Below are 26,265 nucleotides of genomic sequence, written 5' to 3'. Positions count from 1 at the left end.
ATATCCACAATGGAATACTATTTGGCAATGAAAAAGAATGAAATCCTGTCATTTGTATCAACAATGTGGATGAACCTGGAGGACATCATGTTAAGTGAACTAAGCCAAATACAAAAGACAAATACTATATGATCTTATTCATTTGGGATCTATTTTAAAAAGTTATCATAGAAGCAGAGAGTAAAACAGTAGTTACCAGAGACTGGGAGGGGAGGATGGGGAGAGCTTTGGCAACAGGTAGAAAGTTACAGTGAGATAGGGAGAATAAGTTCTGGTGCTCTATTGCAAAGCAGGGCAACTATGCTTAACACTGGGATACTGTGTATTACAGAATAGAAGAGAGGCTTTTGAATGATCTACTACAAAGAAACAATTACATGCATGAGGTAATAGATACGTGAACTACCCTGATTTGGTCATTATCCAGTAGCTACATGTGTTAAAACATCAAATTGTACTCCATAAGTATGTACAATTACAATGTGCCAATTAAAAAATAAAAATAAAGAGACTCTGTGTATATCCAGACATGTCTATTAAGGAATGTTAAAAATTCCCTGTCTCTTCTCTCTTTCTCATCTGTGGCTCTCACTCATAAACTATTTTTCTGTTTGTCAAAACTGTATCTTAGTCATGAAAAACAGTTTATTTGAAAGTATTGTTCAGGGAGATTAGTACCTTACTCATACACAGATAGGACATGGTTCAGAGAGGCTTGGATTCAGGTCCGTGGCCACCACTGTCAATTCTCTTTGTAGTGTTTGTGAGGTTTACGATGAGCATCTCATACAGCAATGCCTGAAACTACAAGTGGATCTTTTTTTTTGAGATGGAGTTTCGCTCTTGTTACCCAGGCTGGAGTGCAATGGCTCCACCTCGGCTCACCGCAACCTCCGCCTCCTGGGTTCAGGCAATTCTCCTGCCTCAGCCTCCCGAGTAGCTGGGACTATAGGCGCGCGCCACCATGCCCAGCTAATTTTTTGTATTTGTAGTAGAGACGGGGTTTCACCATGTTGACCAGGATGGTCTTGATCTCTTGACCTTGTGATCCACCCGCCTCGGCCTCCCAAAGTGCTGGGATTATAGGCGTGAGCCACCGCGCCCGGCCACAAGTGAATCTTATATTGTGCCTCACATCAAGAAGGAGGCCAATAACTATTTGTTTACTCTTTCATTACTTGCCTCTCTGCACTGATCCACGTCGTTCTTATTTATGAGCAATATCCAGTAACCTGCAGCCTCCTATGTGCTTAGAAGTCTTTTTATACATTGATGATTGATTAGGAAAATCAATACCAAAGAGCATTAAACCACAGGGAAACATGATAGGCACTTCTTAAACATTGGAATTAATTTATGAACTACAACATTTTCACAGTCTGGAGTTCTTTGAAGAGGAAGACCCACAAATGCTTAAAATCATTTTTGGAAGCAGGAAACCGGCAAACTAGAGCCTGGAAGTTTGGGCAGGAAGCAGAAAGACAGAGGGGTCTGAGTCGTTCTGGCTGGCGAGGAGATAGGAATAAATAGAACACAAGGAAGTTGGCCTGGGGAGGACAGGAGATGCTGGCTGGGAGAGTGGACTTAGTCATGCACAGCCACAGTGGTCTGCGAAGCAAGCAGGATCCTGGAAAGCCATGCACAGGCACCTCACCTTCTCAGTTGGAAATGGAGAGGAGGCATTTGAACTTTTCTTCTCTGAGAGCAAGGAAAGGGATGATAAGGAAAAACGATGATGTTGGAGATATGACTTGGTCCATGAGCTATAAGAAAGTACAGGTTCTTCCCTCCATCTAGTAGTTCCCTGCCTCCATCTGCTCACTGACTACCTTCTGTTTGTCTCTGTATTTAACTACCGGGCCCCTCCTCATGGAGCCTTCCCCTCCCACCCCACCCTCCAAGGCTGCTGTGATTTGAATGTGTCCCCTCCAGAGTTCAGGTGTTGCCACGTGATAATATTAAGAGGTGGGGCCTGCAAAAAGACATTAGGCTATGAGGGCTCCTTCCTCCTTAATGGATTTAGATCCATATGAAAGAGGTTTCACCAGCCTTTGGGTAGCTTGCCCCCCTTCAGCATTCTGTCATGTGAGGGTGCTGCAAGAAGGCTCTCACTAGACCAAATGCCAGTGCCTTGATATTGGACTAACAGTGTCCAGAACTATGAGGAATACATTTCTGTTCTTTCTAAACTACTCAGACTGTGGTATTCTGTTATAGCAGCACAAAGAGGACTAAGTGTCTTTTTATGTTCTATGTCCTTATAAGCCACTTGTCTTTATTCCTGCTGTAGCATGTAACATAATAGTTTTGGTTGCCCAGGAGATGGTAAGTTCCCTAAGAATGGAGAGCTTGTTCATTGCATCTTCATTCCCAGAAGAGTGCCTGGCGTATGGTAGATACTCAATTAATACTTGAAACAATGTGTGAATGAGAAGTGTGCAGTAATAGCACAAATAGATTAAGGCCTGGGCAAATGTGTTGAGAAGTAGTAAGGAAGGGATTGATGGGGATCTTGGAAGGTGGAAGCAAGTTGGGTGGGCGGCAGAATGGATAATTATCACAGTAATGAGTGCAAGGTTTTATTCTATGCTATTTGCTCCTCTTTTTTCTCTCATTTTACTCTCTTAATTGGGAATTTAGAATTATTAATGATTTGTTTGTACTTGAAATATCATTGTCAACATATAAATACTCCAAAGGAAGCTATATCCTGTGCTAGCTTTTAAAGTTAATTAGAATTATTGAATAATTTGAGGGAGGCAATGTATCATAATACTATTAATGTTGTTTATAAATGTAGAGCAAATATGGTTTTTTAAAAACTATTCTTATTCTCTTGCTTTTATTATTTTTAATTGACATAATTTTACTTATTTATGCGGTACAGTGTGATAGTTCAGTGCGTGTATACAATACATAAAGATGAAACTAGGGCAATTAGCACATCTGTCACCTCAGACATTATTTATTTGTGTTGGGAGCATTCAGAACTACTCTTCCAGATATTTTTAAATACACAATAAATTGTTGTTAGTTATAGGTGCCTGATAGTGCTATAGAGCACTAGGAGTTACTCTTCCTATCAAGGTATATTTTGTATCCGATAACCAGCTTCTGGCTAACCACTTCCCCTACTCTTCCCATCCCCTAGTAACTACTATTCTACTCTGTACTTCTAAGATCAATATTTTTAGCTTCCACATATGAGTGAGAACCTGAGGTACTTGTCTTTCTGTGTCTGGCTTATTTTACTTAAAGTAATGTCCTCCAAACTCATTCATATTGCTACAAATGGCAGGATTTCCTTCCTTTATATGATTCAATAGTATTTCATTGTGCATATGTACCATTTTTAAAATCTGTTCATCTGTTGATTTCATATCTTGGCTATTGTGAACAGTGCTGCAGTAAACATGGAAATACAGATATCTCTTTGACATATTGATTTTCTTTCCTTTGGATATATACCTAGTAGTTGGTGGTTGGATCATATGGTAGTTCCGTTTTTAGTTTGTCAGTGTGTTTTTTGAAATAAGACCTGTTAAAATTACATAAACTTGGCTTATTATCCAGATAAGACTTGTTCATTGAAGAAAAATTATAGCTATGGCAATATGTCATTTAATAGAATATATGAACATAAGAAAAATATTAAAATCCCCTGAAATAATTATTACTCAGAGATTACCACTAAGTAATTTTGGGCAAATACATTGCCAGGCATTTTTAGTGTGTGTATCTAAATATATATACTTTAAACATAAAGTACACTGTATACCCTGCTTGTAACCTGATCTTAAGATATGAATGTGCCTGTTACATTTCCATAGCTCATCTAGTTTTAGCACAGCGGTAGTGAGAAGTTAGTTGCATGTACCCTTTACAGTACGCCACATGACATACAAGCTGGGCCATATTTCTGCTCTTTCTCCAGAGCTCCAAAGGTCACCTAGACACAGGAAGATACAACCTAGAAAAATGCGGGAGTTGATCTACAACTCTCACAATGTGGGGTGGGAGTTGGTGAATAAATGCTGTAGCATCCCTGTCCCATGTTGAGATACTTAGAAGATCCATGCTTTGTGGTTCTGTGGGGGTTCCCACTTGCGTTGAAATCCAGTTGCCTACAGCAGTAACCAGCTCATTCCTGAAAATTGTATTGGATTTTCTCCTTCATCTGTCTTACTTTCTCCACAGCAGTCTGCATCCAGGTCTTTAACTCGGTGTCTATTTCTGGAGAATCCCAAATTAAGGAAATAAACCCCTGTATTATTGAACAATCTGATTTATTTTAATTTTGTAATAAAAAGAATTATAATGAATATCTATGTATAAATGCCTTTACATATGGATCTAGTTAATTATTTTTAAATAATAAATGCTGGGTCAAGGATATGTTTTTAATTTTTATTGTGAAAATAATTATAATAGATATCTCTGTATTAATACCTTTAGATATGGGGCTAGTTAATTCATTTTTTTACAATAAATGCTGAGTCAAAGATATGTACATTTTAAAGACTCTTGATATATGTTACCAAATTACCATTTAGAAAGGTTATTGCCGTTTGCAGAGTTTTGGTTTTCCTGTAAGTGCATACGTGACCTTTGGGTATAAACCTTTTTAAATGTTTGCCAGACTCTCAGATAAAAAATTCTGTCTAGTTTTAATCTGTAATTTTTACATGTGCTTTTGGTCACATATTTTTGTTTGATGTGTTGCCTGTTTGTATCTTCTGCCAATTTTTCTCATTGGATATTTAAATGTTTTAAACACTTTTTATGAGCTCTTTACATATTAGAAATAGTAATCCTTTGTCTTATGTTATCAATTATTTCTCTAAAATGTCTTTTGACTAATTTTGTGCTTCTTAGTAGCCACTCTCACTGGCTTCATTCTCAAATTCTACATTGATCTGCACATCTCTCTCCCCAAGTGTTGACATTCTCACCATTTCCCTCCCTCTAGGTCTTTCTTTCTACCTCACTTTCATTCATCTTCTCTTTTCTATACCTGGTCTCTTTCTCCCTAATTCCTGTTCTAAACATGGAATTGATTGGTCTCTTCTATTTGCAATTATTCTTGCTGGGTGTAGAGGAGAGTCCACATCAGAACAAATGGGAGAAATGGTTTTTCAAGCGCCATATCCCCAGACTCTTGAGAACCACAGTGTAGTGTGTCATGGTGACTGATAGATGTGTGGAGCCCCTCAGCTGAACAGAGGCAGAAGTTGAGAACTATTGGCTGAAAGGGTTAAGAAGCCAATGAAATGCCACTTACACTTTTCTTCTTGTTTCTATGATAGAACCCTCTTAGAAATTCTGTGACCTCAGTGCACATCTCCAAAAAACTCTTTCTTTGTATGTATACTTCACAGATCTGAAAGTTACTGACTAAATTGATTGCCGAATGAATGTGGTGAAGTCATATGCTAGACCAGGACTAGAGGACTAGCATCCTTTTTAAAGCCTGATCAATATGAAAGGCTATCTTTATGTAATGCCACAGGGTCGGGTCCAAATTACATTTCCACATCAGGAGAGCTTTCAAGGCTAATGCGGATGCCACAGGCCTCTAGGGAGAGGTTACTGCTGTGCCTGATAGATTTATAGTCATACTTCTGCTGTCCCAGGAAAGGAGGAAAGGGCACCTCTTGTATTCTGGGAGTGCTCTCAGCTGCTCACCACTAACGTAGACTTTCTTTAGGCTGAGAGACTTCTGGCTTCATTCTTTTCATCCCAAACACACTTTATTTATATCTTTGTAAACTCACAAAATATGAAATATTTCTTTGTATTCTGAAATATTTTATAATGTGTATTAAATTAAAATTGTAGATTATCATCTCAACTTGATTTACATTCATTTGAATTACACAGTTGTTTCTTAAAAGATCTTCAACATTTACATAACAAATTATTAATATGGATATTGAAAATTTAGAAATAGACATGGAAAGAAAAATAAGCAAAGATGTTGAGAGGCAATCACAGATCACAGTTGCTATGACTGAGCTTTAGAATTAGATCTCAGCTTCTCAAAACCAGGATGGAAAGGTATTAATAACTGTGCAGAAACTTAACTCTCACTTGGCACAAAGAAATATGCTAAATATTCACAGAAAAGAAGTATTTCCTCCTGCCTTGTGAACTAAATTTTGAAGCAAAAATGTCCCATGGAACTTACATATTGGACTTAAGGTGAACATTTCCAGTATAAACTCATGAAAGCATTTTCTTATGTTTGTTTCCTACAGTAAATCCTCAATGTAAGTAAAAGGTATAAGGTTTAAATATAACTCAGTGAGTGTTTTCTCAGATTAGTTTTAATGAAAGTAGTGTCAGAGTAGTTTAAGAATCTGGGGTTTTGGTAATTTTAAACATAGTCCAACTACATAGAGAAAAATAAGAACAGATGTCTCTTGATCCTTGACTTTAATTGCATCAGCTGGGTTTTGTGAATGCTAGGTAAGAGTTTTCATGGAAATAGCAAAAAATGAAATTGGCTTCAAGATGCTGACTTCGAGTAAATACCCACATACCTTTTACATTTTTGATGAGGCAACAAAATATCTTTCATATGTTTTATGATTCATGTTCTTTTGTTAAATCAAAATAGTTATTAATTCAAAGAAACTACTGTTTATTCAACTGCAGATACTTACTGATTCTTGGAGGGAAAAACATATATGTTTATGTATGTGTATTTATGTTTCTGTTTAACCACTGACTACTTGCCTGGTTAATCAGATATTCTTTCTCTGGTCCTTGTTTCGAAATCTCTATCTCTTTAGGTTTGCACTGACATGATTATTGCAGATGGTAAAGTATTAGACCTTATGTTTTTGTGACTTCTGTTCACAATGAAACCTCTATAGTGCAGCCAATAAAAGAAGAAACTGGATGAAAGAGTAGATTTACTGACACTGAAAGACACTGCTTTACCCTTCTCTTTAAAAAAAAATCATAGAATAAATTGCACTCAATTATTATGGTCAAAATGCCAGTGAAGGCTTGACATCTACCAGTGCTTCTGGCTCCTCTTCTGGTGCCAGGATCAGGTTTGCTCAGGGTATGAACAGCCACAGATGCCTCCCAAGAGAATCTGTTATTGATGGATATGCTTGTCGCTGAGTTGTGTCTCAATTGATGTGTCTGGAAGAAGAGGCATATAATTTAATGAAAAATCCCATTATACATTGCATTTTAGATTGAGAGAGTTAGAGGTAATTTCTCATCCACTATGATATGGCCTGTCTTAGTCTTATTCAGACATTTTATAAGTCTTCTTAAATTGAAATTTGTTGACCTGTAATTTAATAGCTAGTAAGCACCATTTATGAGGAGTTATCTTATGATGCTATGTTAGTCAGCTCAGACTGCTATAACAGAATACCGCATGCTAGATGGTTTGAGCAACAGAAATTTATTTCTCATAGTTCTGGAGGCTGGAAGTTCCAGATAAGGTGTGATAAGGATTGGTGGCTAGTGAGGGCCCTCTTCCTGGTATGCAGAGCGGCCTTCTCACTGCAGTCTTCACGTGGTCTTCCCTCTGAGCATGTGCATGGAGAGGGAGAAATCTCTCTCTTGCTCTTCCTCTCCTTATAATGCCACCAACCCTATCAGTTTAAGACTCTTAACCTTATGACCTTATTTTACGTTAATTACCTTCCAAAGGCCTTATCTTCAAATACAGCCATGTTAGGGATTAGAGCAGATGCCAAAAAAAAAAAAAAAAAGAAAAAGAAAAGAAAATAGAAAAGGATACAATTTGACCAAGGCAAAAAAAAAAAAAAAGAAAGTAGCCTAAGGGGTCTTGTCAGTGAGATAACCATGAGTTATTTAATAGTAAGAACTGGTTACCCATCTGGATCTGTGGATTGTTCTGTAGATTACAGGGTTTGGAGGTCTTTTCTAAACCTAAAATTCAGTGTTTCTTGGTCATAGCTCATTTGGAGGGAATCTATTCCAGATGCCTGTGATGTTTTTCTTTCATTACTCATTCTTTGTTCCCCAGAGTACCCAGCAGAAAGCATAGTGGAAGAGCCCAGCTGGCCTAGGTTTGATTTCCACCTTCTCTACTTATCAGCTGCAAGCCTTTAATTAATTACTGTTCCTGTCTGAGACTGTTTTTTGTCTACAAAAACATTGATACTTACCTTGATGCAGATATTAATATCAGTGAGAATACATGCTGTGCTAGTGTATATATAATTAAAACAAAACACACTAACTTAAATATGAGAGAAATGATAGGAATTTATTTATTTCATACATATAATCTGGATGGAAGCAGATGAGAGCTAGTGGGAGACCTTTGATACCAGATACCATAGAAACTTCCATTTCCAGGCCAGTGGTGACTGCTTCAGTTTTCATTGTCTCCCTTCAATGGGAATGGAGAAAGGGTGAAAGGAATTCATTCACACTGACCTTTTAGGGGCACCATCCCCAAGTGGCACATATAAACTTTGCTCCCACCAGAGTTGTACCAACCAGGGAGGCTGGATGAGAGGCATATCTTTAGATATTGTTTTACTAGCAATGGTTCTTCTGCTTCAAATGATTCTCACAAAAATTGGAAATAATTCATTAATTCATTTACCTATACTGGACTGTGAAATATAACAAAGTGTTTAGCAAGGTGCCTTGCACATGGTAAATACCAAAAAGATGGAGTCACCCTTCTTACTTTTCCCTAATATCTTACTACTTGCATAGTGTGGTCCATGGTCTAACAGCATCAGCATCAACAGGGAGCTTTAGAAATGCAGAATTTCATCCCCAAGCCCAGACCTCAGTCTGCATTTTAATAGCTGGTGAAGCACTGAGCTGGCATGTTCTTTGTAAATCTTTAATTGCATCTGCTGGCCTCTGCTGGTGATGTTATCTTGATTGCTTACAATGCTGGTTGTTAGAATTAAATGAGATGATATGTATAAAATACTTTAAATCTGTGAAATGTTTTATAACAGCTGAACTCTGAACTTGGAAGTCTATGGTGAGAGGATAAACATGCATATGACGTAACTTTCCCTCAGCGACTTTCAACTGAGGAGATAAGCAGCTTTATCAGAGAGAATAGTAATAACCAACATTTATACTATTAAAGTATAAATAAAATAGGTGTTGCTGTGTTGTGCCCACATTTTTAAAAACATGCATATATATGGGTATTTAAAAGTAAATTGATCTGTATCATATTTATAACTATATTGCATAGGAACAAAAGAACAAAAATGGACTATACATAAAAATGTTAACAGTGATAAAAATTTAAATTATATTTATTTTTTATTTTTTACATATTCTTCAGTGGACACATATTGCTGACTTAACTATAAAAACACAGTAAACCTCCCAAGTATTTTTATGCACACTATCTCATCTGATTTTCACCATCACTCTGTGAGGTCAATAATGAACACTGATGTTATAGACAAGAGAAATGGAGGAGACAGCCAGACATGCAACTCAGACACTTAGGAAGTTAAGTGCAGTGAGATTACATGATACAGACAGTGTTGAACGGGTGGCAAAATGAGGAGCCAAATTAAGATCTCAAAAAGGAGAGAAAATGAATAGTGCTTGAATGAAAGGAAAATGTAAAGATTCTGGAACATAGCTTTAGGACAGTGCATGACATTTTATAGGAATCTGGCTCCTTACCTTGAGATAGGGTTCAGTTTGATCAGACTCAGGAACAGGGTACACAGTGGTTATGCTTGGGTTTGGGACCAGTGAGTCTGAGTTTGATTTTCAACTTTGCCACTGCCTAGCTATTTAACCTAGGTAGTTATTCACAGACTTCGGGCCTCCACTTACCTATCTATAAAATAAGAAAAATACTAGTAGCTACTTTAAGGATTAAATGAGTTAATATGTGCAGGAGCCTTTAAAAGTATATAGGACATAAGGAGGGCCCAGCAGACTTTAGCCACCTGAAGCTAATTGTCCTCATTCCTATGATGAAGATGTTGGCAGATTAATCATAAGAAACATGTATATGTATATCAAATGTATATAGATGTATATCAAAAAGTGCTGACAGCTGTAGATAAGGCATGGAAAAGAATTATAACATTAGTGCTTATTTGGAAATTATTTTGAAACTCTAAGGAAGTTCATGCTGGTCTTATCGGATAATTCGGCTGTCTCTGTGAATTCATACCAACCCCTCCCTGATTATTACAAATGTTTGGAATCTGTGTGTACACTTAGATTTTCCTGCTTAATTATACTGTATCATAAGGCAAGTAATTGCCCTCAAATGAAGAATAATTGTTTTGTCGTAAAAAGACCTTGACCACAGGTCAGGATTTGGCATGTGCTGTGAAGGTTGTTCTGAGGTGTGCTTCTGAGGTAAGAAGTATGCCTGCCTATTGCTGAATCCTGGTAAAGGCATGAATAATGTTGCTTGATAAAGATTGAGTTTGAGGAGTTTCAGGGCAGTTTATACTGTCATCAGTGTTTATAGATAAGAGTGAGATGGAGGATTTACATCTGGTTTCTGTGAGGGCAATAGGGCCTTGATTCTGAACTTCACTAAGTTCAGAATTTACATCTGGTTTCTGTGAGACCCCTGCAGGGCCCTGCTGTTGAGGCTGGTTACGTAGCAGGAATATATCTAAGTGACCAGCAAAAGAGAGAACACACCAGCTGGGACTGCATCCCAGAAGCAGCCTAGAATACTACCAGTTGAGTTTAGATTACCAAAAGAGAATATACTGTATGATACTAGTTGTTTTAATATCTTATGCCTAGCTGTTTTAAAGTTCTTCAATTCTCACACAGGTAAATTATTGAAATCCCAAAATACTGGGGCAAGAGCCTATCGTAAACCTTTTTTGTCCTCTTATCCACTTTCTAAAATATGTGAAATATTTCTTTGTCATTTTTTTCAGACCCCCTGGTTGTGGAATACGAGGCACTGCTGGTACAACTACCCCTATCAGGTAAGGAGGCATTATTGTTTGGGTTTTTACACACATGGAGTGTCTACCTTAGGTCAATTTCATGGTCTCAGGCAGGCCCCAACAGGTTGGGCACCCACCTTCATTTTTGGCTCCACTCACACTGATAAGTGCTGGATGTATTCTAGTGAGCATAGTAATTTGTGCATTATTCTTAGTGAAGTTCAGAATCAAGGCCCTATTGTCCTAGCAGATGGAGTCAGCTTGGAAAGTACATTTGCAAGGGAATAGGATCAACCAGTTCAACAGGTGGAAATTCCTGCTCCTAATAGCTGATCTGCTTCTAATCACTGAGACTGGAGTCCTGTTGATATAGCACAGACCTGCCCCAACAGCAAATGGGAAAGCTCAAGTGTGAGGCTGGAGCAGGTACACTGAGTTCAGTTCACTTTGTGGCTTAGAAGCAGCCTCCAAATATGTAAATCAAGCACCATTTCCTTGAGTGCAGAAAAATGGGCTTGTACTAATGACACGTGGAAGGATGACTTCTGCAACTAAAAACAGCATCATTGAAAGTGAGATTAAAATCATATCCCAGAAAGGAAGCATTTTAGATCTCTGCCCACTGGCATACTTTTACATCTTTCCATGAATTCAGTGATATTAGCTTGTGTTGTTGTGGTTCCAAGATTAGTTAATATTTGAATATCAAAGCTGGGACTTGTCTAAAAGTTTCTAGCTGAGAAATTTCTGTAACTCCATGTTTAGTTGGGATATGTTATGTAAGAGAAGCAAATGCAGCTAGGCATTTTGGTGACAAAATGAAGAGACATATAACACATAATAAGCAACTTCAGTTTTTTTGTTTGGAGTTTGTTTGGGTTCTATCTTGGGGTGTTTGGTCTTTGGGGATTACATAGGCTTTTGGGGAACAGGCCTACCCTGTGTCCTCTGTTACACACAGTGTCATGCCAGAGGGTGGGGACTGGCACTGGATACTTCTTAAGCTAGTTCGTGTTAAGGACACATTGAAATGGAACTCCAGGTTGCATTTTTATCTCTTTCGAGTGGTTTATTCACATTAGAAAAGATTATAAATAAGCAATAGAACATGACAAGAGAGCTGAGCATTCAGAGGATATTTGATAGAGACTAAAACAGTGTTGAAACCAATAGCTTATAACTATAATTTAGTCCAGAATAACTTTCATGTTCATGGCTGGAGCTGAGAAATTGCTTATTTCTGAGAAAATGAGTTGCTAGAGCTTCAGAGGGTTTCACGGGTAGCACTGTAGATTCAACGTGAAAGTCTGAGGGTCTGGTGGATAGTTATGTTTTTCAAAAGAGGAAACACGGCTAGTATGAAAGGCAAGATGCTATCTGTGAGGACTCAGATCAAGATTGTCTTCTGTGTAATTCAGCATATAGCCCCCAACATGTAGGACAAACTCACAGTCTCTCATGGGAACGGTGGCCATCTTTGAAAATGCCATATAGTAATAAAGAATATTAGCTGATTTCTTTGTGTATGGGGGGGAATTAAACAGCATACAATTATTGTGTATGTAATTATAGTACTTTGTGTGTAAGCATGCCAATGTAAATATACAGATTGCTGTTCCAAGTCAGTCTCAGCCTTAAAGGTACTTTTAAAGACCGAGCATGCTTATGAAGCATATTTATTATGTCTTTAGTGTATGTGTTAAATAAATCATTGAACAGACTTTTAGATGAAAAAGTAGTGGTCTACTTCAGTTTTATTAAGGACACACTTATTATATATAAATATGTATATTATTTGTAACATATTAAATAATTTCATATGCCTGTGTATATTTTAAGGTTAAAATAATGTGAAGTTGCATTCAGTTGAACTTTATATAGCTTGCAATAAGAAGCACAAGTTGGACATGAGATACCCTAGTTGGTGGTCATCGGACCTCGCTAGCTCTGAGACCTAGGCTTAGCCTCTTAACCTGAATTAACCGACAGCAATTTTCTGTCAACTATACAATCTAGGTCTAAAATTATAGCACTAATTTTATGGGATTTTTATGAGAACCAAAGAAATTAACATGTGAGTGAGCATTGTCAACTGCAGAGCACTCCCCAGATGTAGTAATTATTATAATGGGATGCTCTCCATGAACTCTGCAGCTTCCAGATGTACTCTAACTTGCCCTTGTAATTCCTCTGGGGCCTTTCCGCAGGTGGTCATGTGGAAGTAACAGAATCTCATTAAAACTAAAATTTACCCTTGGCTCAAAGGGTCCTGAGCCAGGGCTTGATTTTCTAAACTTCATTGCAGCCATCCATCTGCCCTGAATATCCATCCTTCATCGTTAATGCCTTCAAGTTTTAAAAGGACAGTTCATGGGAAATGTATTCTCTCCAGTTTGTCTCAGTTCAGGCTGCTGCAAGAGAATACCCTCAGAGATCATGTCCCTTCTTATAAGGGCACTAACCCCATTCATGAGGGCTCCACTCTGATGACCTAATTACCTTCCAAAGGCCCTGCCCCCATATACCATCACATTGGGATAAGGCTTCATCTATGAATATTGGGAGGACACAAACTTCAATCCACAGCAGTGCTCATCATTTAGACTTCAGGATTGCTGGTTGGAATATCCTGCCCCATTGTGTATTTTGTTGTCAAAGATCGATGTGGGACAACTTTTCCATGATTCCCATGCTTGGAGTTGGTGAGTGCCAGCTTCTCCTAATAGTCATTCATTATGCTGCTATTGGTGTACAAAACATTTATATTTCAATTCTATTTACTATATATGGTATTGTCTTGTATGTAAGGGTATGTACTTGTGTGATGAGTTTCAAAGGTTTTTCACTCATTTCAATAAAGCAAGACATTTCAGTACAACTCAATGTAACAATTAAAAACAACTCATTGAAAATATTTTTTGAAAACTCTTGTTTTTAGTGAGATTATGTGCAAAATAAATATTCTTGACTTCCGCTGCCTCTCTGAGTGTCCCCTCAACCCTGAGCCTCTGAAGCAGTTAAAGCAGGTATCACTTCCATTTTACAAATAAGTAAACTAAGACCCAAGTTTTATACCTGCTAAGCTGTGGATCTGAGATATGATCTGATATCCTGGCTGGGTGCCTAGTCTGGCATCTTCTGGCAGCCTTCCTATCCCTCTGATCTTTTAATAAATATTTTTGAAAAATTATCTTTGATATTTGAAATGTGCTGAACATTTTCTAATAACAAAAAAAAAGCTTTCTGATTAATGCAGAACTTGAAACTGTGCCTCAGTGACCCATACGGTGCTCCAGTTCCTGTCACCTACCTTCTTGTCCCTATACTCATAGCAGTTGTCCAGGGTTATTCTTTGTATTTGAATTTGTTTTTCAGGTTGCTTAAGGAATCTTGCAGATACTCGTGACAAAGAATCATAAATACTATTGTTAAACTGAGTCTCAAATGTTCATGCTAATTAATGCTTTTTAAGTTGGAGATGAAATGAGAGTAATATCATCAACCTGTGGATGAAAGTTATCCTCAAAGCCCCATCATCTACAAAGAGAATAGGGCAGGAACTGCCTTTGTGCAGGTGCAAGACCATGTTACTTTTGAGCAGTGAGCTTGAGATGTCTGGGATACAAACTGGGTTCCCTATTAACTATTAATCTTTCCTTTTTTTTTTTTTTTTACCTTCAGCCACTCACAACTGACCTTCACTACTATTACATCTTGGAGCTGTCATTTTATTGGTCTTTAATGTTTTCACAGTTCACTGATATCAAAAGAAAGGTAAGAGCAGTTATGTCATAAAGTCCTTGCAAACATGCATCTTTAATGGCCCTTAGCAGGTGCATGTAGACTCTCAAAGGCAGTCACCTTTGTTCTCCTGGCAGCCCTAGATTAGTACTACCTGCTGCATTATTACAGAAAGTTATCTATTTTTGTTTGTGCTGTTTTATATTTTGTTTCTATTGTTTCTTCACTCTTCCCCTAAAACTCAGCATTCTTTTCTCCATGTAATAATACAGCAGTGAATCCCCATAGCAGTAATTTTCTCTCAGTCTAATTCCCAAGTCCCTCTGTTCTCCAAATTAAATAAATAGTGTATTTGTAGCTCCTGGAAGAGAGCAAAATCTCCGTGTTTCAACCCTATGGAATTAATTCCCCAGTTGCAGGGTTATCCAGTATCAAAATACGTCTCAGAAATGCAGTGTTCCTGAGTGAACTGTGATCTGGTTTCCACCTGTCCCCTCCACTGGAATCGCTTTTGTATGACCCCCTATGTGTTAAATCCACTTATTCTGGCTTCCATCCTACTAGCTTCTGGACAGAATCGGCAGTTCTGGCTCTTTACTGCTTATTTTTCCCTGACACCATATTTGAATCAATCCTTCAAAGTCTTCTTGCTGTCCTTTGTCTTAATGCCCCATACTCTACGTATTTGGATGCCCCAGAGTTCTGGACCTGAATTACAGGATGCCATCTCCTTGGATGATAGAGTTTATACTTCCTGACACTTCCAACCATAACCTTCATACCATTAATTTTGAAATGTTTCCCTTCTGCCCCATGTTCTCTCTGGGTCCATACTTCCACATCTGTAGTCACAGATGATAGGACTGGTTAAATATCCCTAAATCTGAAAATCCAAAATTCTCTGAAATTTCATACTTCCTTAGTGCTAACATGGTACCCAAAGTAAATGCTCATTGGAGCATTTTGCATTTCAGATGTTTATATTAGGGATGCAAAGCTGTAAGTATAATGCAAACATTCGAGAATCCAGAGAAATCCAAAGTTCAAAACACTTCTAATCCCAAGCATTTGGGTAAGGGAAACTCAACATATATTGTGTTACTTTCGTACATTATATCATTTAGTCCTGACAGTAACTCAAAAGTCCAGTTTATTGTATTATTTATACTTATTTTATGAATGAGGAAACTAAGCCTTACATATATAGTGCGCCTGACTGAAGACATGGACTTCCACTCTTGTTCTTTCTCCAGTAACCATTATAACCAACAGTCATGTTACCCAAGACATTTTCCTTTGCCTTCTTTTTTTGCCACTACTTGTACCTGCTTCCTTAATATCACTGACACACGTAGAGTTCCCTCTCCTTTTGCCCACTCTATTAAACTACCATTTAAGAGACTGCTGTGAACTGTGATCTGGTTTCCACCTGTCCCAGATGAAAGTAGTCATTCTTGTCTATCTGCTGCCTAAGAGTTATATTTCTAAAACCTTCAAGACAAAGCTCAAGTACTTGGAGGATAAAACACACTTTTATCCTCTTAGTCCAATTGAGCTAATATAACAAAATGCCAGACTGACTGAGTAGCTTATAAAATCGATTTCTCATAGTTCTGGAAATTGGGATGTCCATGATCAGGGCACCAGTAGATTTAATGTCTGGCATTGGCTCACTTTCTCACAGATGACAACCTTCTCAATGTATCCTCACATGGTGGAAGGGGCAAGACAGCTCTATGAGACCTTCTTTATAATGGCACGAATCCCATTCACAGGGGCTTCTGCCAAAAGGCCCCATGTCCTAATACTATCACATTGGAAGTTAGAGTTTCAATATATATATATTTGAGGGGGACACAAGCATTTAGTCTGCAGCAGGCAAGATACGTTCATCTTTGCACCCCCGTGACTATCAGTGTAGCTGCTCATGGTGAGCATCAGTAAGTTGAGGGCAATTGAATAAGCAAACTCAGTTCCTTTACATTATGATGCACAACAGTACCGCAGTGTATCATTTCTTGGTTAGACCAGTCCTCTGCTAAGTTGCAAACTGGTATCCAAGTGGCAGCTGAAAAGCATTTAGGAGTCTATGGGCCTACTACCTGAGCCCCCCTTACCATGTATGCTCCTTCCACCATCCTACCGCAGTGGCTTACTTGGCTGGCAAAAAGCTGTCTTTTCTGACTTGTATGGCTACAAGGCCCTTCACATGGTATAAACCAACTGATTCTCAGAAGAAATAGATGGTCCCTATCAAAGTGAGCTTGGACATAACAGATGACTCTTTGACACCCATAATTTGTGATTCCCTCACTCATTGTACCCAATACTCTGGGTTGGTTTCTGAAATCATTTAAAGACTCTTTAGTGATGGCATGCCAGGTGGGTCTCTTCTGTCCTACATGAGGGTGCCTTCTTTGCTCATGCAGTGTCAACACTGATTGACACTGATTATTTTCTATGTGCCAGATACTGTGCTAGGCTCATACTGTATTTTATTTTCTTTTTTTGAGGAGACCTTTTATCTAGGTAGTCACATAAAACACTTATATAACAAAGAGAGAGCTAGAACATTCTTCCTTTTTTTTGACTTAAAAATTGAGGCACAGAGTGAGTTTATATAAGCTTCTCAAGGCCATGCAATGTAGGAATGAATTAGAGGCTAGGCTTACCAAGCAGAGCCCTTTGATTTACGCTTAGATTAGACATGTTCACAATCCTTGCCTTGCCACGCTCCTGACATTACAGGTAGTAAGCCTTTCACAGCTCTTTGCCATTTTATTGGTTCTTCTCTTGCTTAGTGACAACTAGAGGTGCCATTCAGAGTCAAAAAAACAGGAATAGCTGTCGTTGGCTTCCAGAAGCCTAGTCCTAGTAAGACATTGCTATACCAAAAGGTACCAAGTCCCTCCACTAGCTCGAGCTTTCTCATCACAAGTGGAACATGGCTTTTCAGTGAGCCAGCAGGGCTCAGGAAGTCTTTATTGCTGTATCAGTTTGTTCTCCCACTGCTGTAAAGAAATAGCTATGGCTGAGCATGGTGGCTCACACCTATAATCCCATCACATTGGGAGGCTGAGGCAGGTGGGTTGATTGCTTGAGTTCATGTGTTCAAGACCAGCCTGGGCAACATAGCAAAACCCTATCTCTACAAAAAATATAAAATTTAGCCAGGTGTGGTATTGTGTACCAAGTGAGCCAAAATGGCACCACTGCACTCCAGCCTGGGTCATAGAACCAGACCTTGTCTCAAAGGAAAAAAAAAAATAGTTGAGACTAGGTAATTTGTAAAGAAAAATAGTTTAATTGGCTCATGGTTCCATCAGCTGTGCAGGAAGCATGATGCTGGGATCTGCTTGGTTTCTGGGGAGGTCACAGGAAACTTATAATCATGGCAGAAGGTAAAGGAGAGGCATGGCATGTCTTACATGGTAGAGCAGAAGCGAAAGAGAGAGAGAGGTTCCACAGACCTTTGAACAATTAGATCTCATAAGAACTCACTATCTTGATGACAGCACCAGTTGGGGATGGTGTTAAACCATGAGAAGCCACATCCAGGATCTAGTCACCTCTCACCAGGCCCATTCATATTTGGGGATTACATTTCAACATGAGATTTGGGAGGGGACACAGATCCAAACCATATCAGTTGCTTTCAGCCAAATGACCGTTATCTCAATAATTTTCATAGGTGAATTATTCTGGGGGACCAAAGTGTATCATTCTATATTACTTTAACATATATAGTATCAGTGAAAAACACCTGTTAAAGGGATAATTTTATAGTAACGTCTGTGGAATTGATCTGTATATATAGGCCAATATATAGGCTTATATATATTGTCAGTGTTTAGAAATCAATTGTATATTTTTTCCTAGTCAACACGTATAGCTTGTTTTAGATAGCTATCACCTCTGCCTTCTGCTGGTCAGATTACATTTGTGGATTCCTGATACAGCTGGTTTATTCTCGTTTCTTGCACAAAATGGGAATTTGGCCACTACCAGACATGCTTATTCCTTGGCACAGGTTTTAATTAGGAAGGCCCTTTCCTCTGCTGCCATCTCTCATTAGGGAGCCACAGTGCTTGCTTTTCCCCTTCGCATCTTGCTGAATGGCCCCATGGGTCCTTGGCAGTTCTGTCCTCATTAAACTCCTACTTGGAGGACCTGCTGTTCTGGCCATCAGTGAGGATTTATGGCATGTTCTGTCTGCCAGATGCACTCTCCACCTTCTGTATTGGAACTATTAACTGAACCTTCTAAAAACAGCTTGCTTCCTTATTATGGAATAGGGATGTTTGAAGACACTCATTGGCAATACAGTATAGAAATCAACTTTGGAAGACTGTTAATAGAAGGGTTATCAAAATGTTTATTTGGCTCCCATATTAGATGACAGTGAGTGTCAATGGCCATTTACAAACAGGTACCAGGATTTATAAACACTGGATCTCAATGCCTGCCTCAAACTTTTAGAATTAGTACTTTTAATAGGTTTATGAATCACTTATTTTGATTTTTAATGGGTTCACAAATCTTTCCAAAATGGCTTTTGTATCCATAAACCCTTCTTTTTGGCCTCTTTCTTTAAAAAATCGCTCTATTTCCACATAGAATCTGAAGTTTTAAAATGAGGGGAGAACTTTTCATCTTCATGGTGACAGAGCACATTGCCTCTCCTTTCATCATTTCCAGAGTTGGGATTTACTTGGTCAGTGATGAGAAATATTATTAATTTTCCCAGAGGGAAGATTAGATGAAAAATAAAAGATGTTTAAAACATCTTTTATTTCCCAAGGCTTACTTTTTGTTAAAATTTTTGTCCTTTAGCACCTGTTCCCAATGAACATTTCTCCTGCCATCTAAAATTTCCAAAGGAAGCTAATAAATATTTTTGTGTTGGAGCTCAGAACAACTTGCTTATGTCTAAACCCTATGTCCCTTTTAACTAAGCTGCTGTTTGGCTTGAAGGCCTGGGCCCTTGGCCAATGAGTTCTGCCTGTGTTCAGAGTCCTTCTTAGGAAAGCATCCCTGGCAGAGTTCCAGGGCCCAGCTGGGGAAATCAACTTGTTGCTCTTTTGGTCTTGAACCTGAGAGAAACACTACATCCTATAAAAGATTCCTGACACAGAGAGGTATGATTTAGTCTAGTAAGAAACTTATTGATGAGCTTGTGTTAGCTGTCTGCTGACTTTCAGAGAAGAACTAGACCGCCATTACTATGAGTGCTTTAGATGCCTTTGGGGGCCGTGTTATGCTCCAGATCGTGCCTGCTTCAGTTACTTTTAGGGGAAAGGAAAATGCATGTTTTAATCTTCTTGCGAGGAAGCAGCATGGAATAGAATTAAATAAAATAATGTACATAAAACTGTAGTACGGTGCTTGACAAGTAGAGCAGTACCTGGCACATAATGACCCAGTGAGGAAAGTCAGAAAGTACCTACCATAAACACCATTGATTTATAAAGGAAAGTGTGTTTTAACATACAGGACATCTTGTAATAAAGGACGGTCCTCTAAGTTTATCATTAAGTAAAAGTCCTTATTTTTCTCATTTTGTCCTAGACGGGGGAAAACATTGTTAGAGGTGCAGTATGGCTTAGATGTTAAAGGCGTGGGCTCTGGAGTTTGTCTACCTGCCCAGCACCACTCTTAATTCGATGTGACCTTGAGCAAGTTACTTTACCTTTCTGTGCATTGGTTTCCTGATCCAAAGAATGGAGTTCACATAACCTACCTCATGGGTGTGTTGTAAGTGTAAATAAGTAATACATGTACTTAGAACAGTGCCTGGCACATCATAAATGATCCATAAATGTAGCCTTTCTTTGTAGTCATTAAAGCACCTGCCAGATACTGCCAGTTCTTCATTCTCAGGCGTACCCAGGATCGTGCGTCTCAGCCAGCCTCCCCATTGTGTGATTGGGTGGGGCCATATGACTGGTGGGCTGTGAGCAACATTGATTTGAGCCACTTCTGGGCTGGAGTATTTAGTTGATGGTATGAGACTCTCTAGAGCTCCCATATCTAGCACAGTGGTTAGTAACACTGGAGATTGGGGCTGCTTCGTCAGGCTGGGTCCCTTAGTGCCTCAGACAAGCAGAATCCCCTGGCCTCCAACCCATGATAACATTTAATGAGTAAGAAATAAGCCTTGGTTTTAAGCCACTGAGGTTTTAAGAACTTTGTAATGGCTGCATATCCTAGCTTATCCTCACTGGCGCAGATGTTAATAATAATATGGCTAGTTATCATTTCCTAGGACAATATTTGGAAATAATTTATCTAAATCAGTACCTTTCAAAATGTGGGCTTTGAATCCCTGACAATCCTTAAGACTGTTTCAGGAGGCCTACAAGGGCAAAACTTTTTATAATAGTAGTAAGATGTCATTTGCCTTTCTCACGGTGTTGAAATTTTCACTGAGAATGCAAAAGTAATCATGGGCAAAATTGCTGGTGGTGGCACCAAACTACTGCTAATAGTAGCCATTATATTCTCCACTGCCACACTCTTGCAGAAAGAAAAAAGTGTCAGTTTTACCTAAGAATGCTCTTGATTAAGCAGTAAAAACTATAGTTGTCCCTCAGTATCCATGGGGAATTGGTTCCAGGACCCTTCCCCCTGACCTCCTGCTGCCACCAAGGATACCAAAATTCATGGATGCGTGATTCTTTTATATAAAATGGTGTAGTATTTGGCCAATTGCAGTGGTTCACACCTGTAATCCCAGCCCTTTAGGAGGCTGAGGTGGGAAAATTGCTTGAACCCAGGAATTTAAGACCAACCTGACCGACATAGTGAGACCCTATCTCAAAAAATAAAAATAATTAAAAATAAAATGGTATATTTGCATACAACCTATGCATGTCCTTCCATATACTTTAAATCATCTCTAGATTACATAATACCTAATGCCATGTAAATGCAATGTTAATAGTTACACTGCATTTCTTAGGGAATAATGACAAAAGTTTATACATTCTATACATGTTCACAATTATCCATTTTTCTTATTCAGACACAACCATCGGTATATATGTATGTATGTATGTAGTGTGTGTGTGTGTGTATGTGTGTATACCATCCATTTTTTTTTTTAATTTTCAATTTATTGTTGGTTGAATCCATGAATGCAGAACCCATGGACAACGGAGAGCCAACAGTATTAATCTTATTAAATCTCTCTTCTTGAGTATATATTGAAAAAGAATATTTTATATGATGAAATTGGTATGCCGTGGTGTCTGTCTTAAGAAAAATGCAATTCTTTGTATTTGGAGCTGATCTGTTTTTCATAGAACCCCATTTTTACTTGAAAGAATAACAAACTGTGGTTATTCCAACTTGTGTTTTTGGCAGACATCGTCAGGAAAATGCACAAAATAAGCTTATCAAGTTCTTTCAAAGAAAGCAACTGAGGCTGGGCACGGTGGCTCATGCCTGTAATGCCAGCATTTTGAGAGGTCAAGGTGGGCAGATCATAAGGTCAGGAGATCAAGATCATCCTGGTCAACATGGTGAAACCCCGTCTCTACTAAAAAATACAAAAATTAACCAGGCTTCGCAGCGCACACCTATAGACCCAGCTACTCAGGAGGCTGAGGCAGGAGAATTGCTTGAACCCAGGAGGCAGAGGCTGCAGTAAGCTGAGATGGCACCACTGAACTCCAGCCTGGGTGACAGAAAAAAAAGCAACTGACATTATTTGTTGTCAGTGATAAACTCAAGCTTTCAAGCAAAAGTGAGATTTTCAGAAAGCTTAAATTTACCAACAGGAGCTTGACAGCATCTCAATCCTTGACTTTTCTGATGAGATTGGTAGCGATATTAACAAATGTGATTTTCAAAAATATTTTATTTAAAAGCTCACTACTCCGTGAACCAATATTTTCCACATAACTAATGCATGATGTTATAAAATCATGCATGAGTGAAAGATCTGTTCAGAGAGCAAAACAGACCAATGGATTTTAATGTAACAGAATATAAAAATTTTATTATTATGGTTTTAGATTCCATATTACAGCCAATTTTTAAGACTATCTGACTTGACAAATTTTAGTACAGTGCCAAAGAAAAATATCCCTAACTACTAAGTACTATTTAGTTACTTCTTCCTTTGCTAGCTATATATCTTTGTGACACTGGGTTTTCACCATATACTTCAACCAAAACAACACCTGTCAACAGATTGAATGTATACACAGTTATGAAAATACAACTGTCTTATAATCAGCCAGACATTAAAGAGATTTGCAATAATGTAAACAAAGCCACTCTTCTCGCCAATTGTTTTTGAAAACATAATTTTTAGTAAAAATTTGTTAATATGGAATGGAGTTTGTTTAAAACAAATTAATGCATTTTAAATATTTTTTTAAATTTCTCAGTTTTAACAGTGGGTATGGTAAATACTGATAGATATAGCCTCATAAATAAATACTATTTGATGTTCTCAATAATTTTAAGACTTCAAAGGGGTCTTGAGACCAAAATGCATGAGAACTGTGGGTCTGGATTATTAAGTCTTTCCTAAGAATGTGACTCCCAGACCAGGTGCTGTGGCTCATGGCTGTAATCCTAGCACTTTGGTAGGACGAGGCAGGTGAATCACTTGAGATCAGGAGTTTGAGACCAGCCTGACCAACTTGGTGAAACCCCATCTCTACTAAAAACATGAAAAATTAGCTGGGTGTGGTGGTGGTCACCTGTAATCGCAGCTACTCAGGAGGCCGAGGCAGGAGAATCGCTTGAACCTGAGAGGCAGAGGTTGCAGTGAGCCGAGATTGGGCCACTGGACTCCAACCTGGGAGAGAAAGCCAGATTCTGTCTCAAAAAAACATAGGTCACTCCCAGGTAGTACCTCACATTGTATCAGCATGTCCTTTCTTTGCTTGAAAAGCTAAAATCATACTAGATGACACTGGATCACCCTGACAGGGATGGGGAGTGACGCAGACTTCTCTCCTTATAACCTCTCTGCTGCTACCTGTAGACGCAGTCCGGAGGGTCTCTTAACTTCTCTTTCACTAAGGTGCGAAGTTGCTCTTTCGTGCAGCCTCTCATGATTGGAATCGCAATATTCTGCCCTTGAAGTTTAAGTTTCCTCTGAGGCAGATATTCCCAAGTCTTAGGCCTGTGTCCTGTTTCTTTCTTGCTGCTGTGTCTTCAGCATATGAGCAGGAAAAAAGAGCAGCTCATTTTAAAAAGCTACCGTTTGTGATCAAAGCATTGCAACCCAGCACTGTGTGCAGACTGGAGGAGGAACAATAGAACTATTGTCTGGAAGTGTTTCATGGGGCAATTTTTATGAGATTTTTATTCAAAGACTACCTTCAGTAGTAGCTTATGCTGGCAGTCAACCATCCAAGTACTGTCAAAGTTAGACACCTTTAGATCTCATGGTCCGATGACCAGCCACTGGTCAGCCCTGGTTGTCACAGACTCAGCCACATACTGCGATTCTGGGTGCAGGAGGGTGATGACCAGGAGCATATTCTTCCAGGGTGCTGCAGAGGGCCACAGCATTGCTTGGTTCCAGAGACCCACGTGGTACTCTGGTCTCCGGCTCTGGGCTCATAAGTCTGTGGCCTCAGGAGTCCCACTTACTTCTCAGGAGGTCTTACTGGCCCTTGGGAGGTTGGGTCATTCACTTTCTTCTGGGAAGTTCTTCTCAAGTCAATTCTAGGGGCCTCAGGAAAACACCGCTTTGGCTGCTTATACCTCTATCACTCTCCCTGAGGTCATGAACTCCTTCAGTTTCCATCCCCATAAATATAAACAAACCATTCATCTGTCCTTCCCTTAGGCCTCCTGAGAAGAGGCACCCCTTCTACTGAAGGCTCACCTTTGCACCTTTGTTCTTGACCCCCATCTTTTCCTGTCTTCCAGGAATAGGCCTTAATCTGTTTGTTAGTCTCTTACTTATATGTGTTTTCCACAGCGTCCCATCTTTTCCTGCCTCCTTCCTCAAAGTCGTTTTCCTCCCACGCCCGTTTCTGAGAAGCAACCTGCTATGTAGTTAGAAACCTAAGCCCTGGAGTCACACACAACTGGATTCAGAACTGGCTTAGCCCATCCTCACTGTGTGACTAGGGAAAAATATGTGGCATCCCTGTGCCTCAGTTTCTATATGAAATAGAGTTTCAAAGTCATACTTGGTTTATGGGGTTGTTAAGAGTAAATCTCAGTATCAGACAGAAGAGCCTTTGGCACTTGGGAATTAGGCAGATCAGAGGGTAGGTAGGCATTCACCAGATCGTCAAGGTGGGCTGGGGCCAGGAACCAAAAGAGGAGAAAACACAAGTATCCCAGCCAGGAAACAACATCAACAACAAACCTGCATGGCCACAAGTCTGCATAGAGACCAGAAGCAGCTTCCAGGAAATTCTGCAGCTAGAATTCTGTGTTTATGAGGGGTCACGGGTAGGAGATCAGGTAGCTGAAGAAAGAGGAGTTAGAATATGGAGAATAAGGCTGAGGATGATGAGAAGAGTTCCCCAAACCCTTCCTGACAATTTACAGTGCCATCCCAACCTGGTTGACCTGAAGGAGACTTTTTCCATCTTCTATCTAAAGCACAAAATTGAGTCCCAGGTTACCCATTGTCAATTTGGGCCTAAAGGCCTTTGTAGTAAATGGACAACGGCTTTCGAGTTCTGGGATGTTTCTGATTTTAGTTGAACACAGTCTGCCCCCTACTGATCATTCTGGATGTTTTCAGCCCAAATGGGTTTATTTGATATCATAAAGGGTTACCATTGTCTTTGTTCCAGGGATTACTGAAAAAATAAAAATAAAAATGGAGAGTTAATTCTGCTAACCCTTCATCACTTAAAATTGTTAGATTATGTTTTAACTGTCTCAGAAGTGACCTTTCCCCATTAAAAGCTGTGCAAACTAGTGTGACTGAGCAAAGGGTAATTTAAACAGAGCCCAGAGGTGTGTATAGACCTTCAGCTCCAGGCACTTGTGATTTAGTAAGGCTCTTAGTGATAGAGAGCTTCTGAGGACCTAAACTTCAGTAAATAAAAAAGACATATATAATTCAGAAAACTATCTACATCATTTGAAAGCAGAGTGCATTTGGAGAGTATACTTTTGTTGGGGAGAGGAAGGAAGGCATGAAGGAGGACTTGGGGCATTGCAAATAAAGCTCCATGCTCTGGCCAGGCCTATCAAAAGCTAATCAAGGGCACTATCTTACTGTTTTCTATTGTGCAAATAAAATTTTATTGTATCCTTTTCTATGGTGATAAAATCAATTAAAAATTAAGTATTAACTAAATAATTCACAGTAGACAAGATTATGAGTTCTAGATCTTGAAATAAGGCCATAAATGTTGCACAGGAGAAAGGTTGGGTAAACACTACTTATACAATGGTTATTTCATTTATATATGTTTCTAGAAGCCAAAAAGTAATGGCACATCTAGCAGTAGAGAAAATAATACTGTATCCAAACAAGCTTGTGAAGTCTCCTTGCTTTTCAGATTGTTTTAAAGTTATGGTTATACTTGATCATGAGAATTTTGATGGCAGTACCTGCCAGAACTCTTTCTTTATAGTTTATCTGAACTTTGAGAGTAATATTTAATGGGTT

At 38.9% G+C, this 26,265-nt stretch overlaps 1 protein-coding gene across 6 annotated transcripts in view; it reads left to right on the top strand.

Moving 5' to 3' along the window:
- Positions 1-26,265, top strand: part of CERS6 (ceramide synthase 6) — a 341,952-nt gene that overhangs the window by 239,993 nt on the left and 75,694 nt on the right. For 4 of the 6 annotated variants that reach the window (XM_002749301.8, XM_002749300.8, XM_078327456.1 and 1 more), the window contains exons 5-6: positions 10,905-10,955; positions 14,598-14,690. In XM_002749301.8, the coding sequence (XP_002749347.1) occupies positions 10,905-10,955; positions 14,598-14,690 (144 nt within the window). The remainder of the gene's footprint in view (positions 1-10,904; positions 10,956-14,597; positions 14,691-26,265) is intronic. The other 2 variants (XM_078327454.1, XM_035304621.3) reach the window with 1 other exon arrangement.

Source organism: Callithrix jacchus, chromosome 6, assembly GCF_049354715.1.
Source record: "Callithrix jacchus isolate 240 chromosome 6, calJac240_pri, whole genome shotgun sequence".
Taxonomy (NCBI): domain Eukaryota; kingdom Metazoa; phylum Chordata; class Mammalia; order Primates; family Cebidae; genus Callithrix; species Callithrix jacchus.
This window is presented reverse-complemented; position numbering and strand designations above follow the sequence as displayed.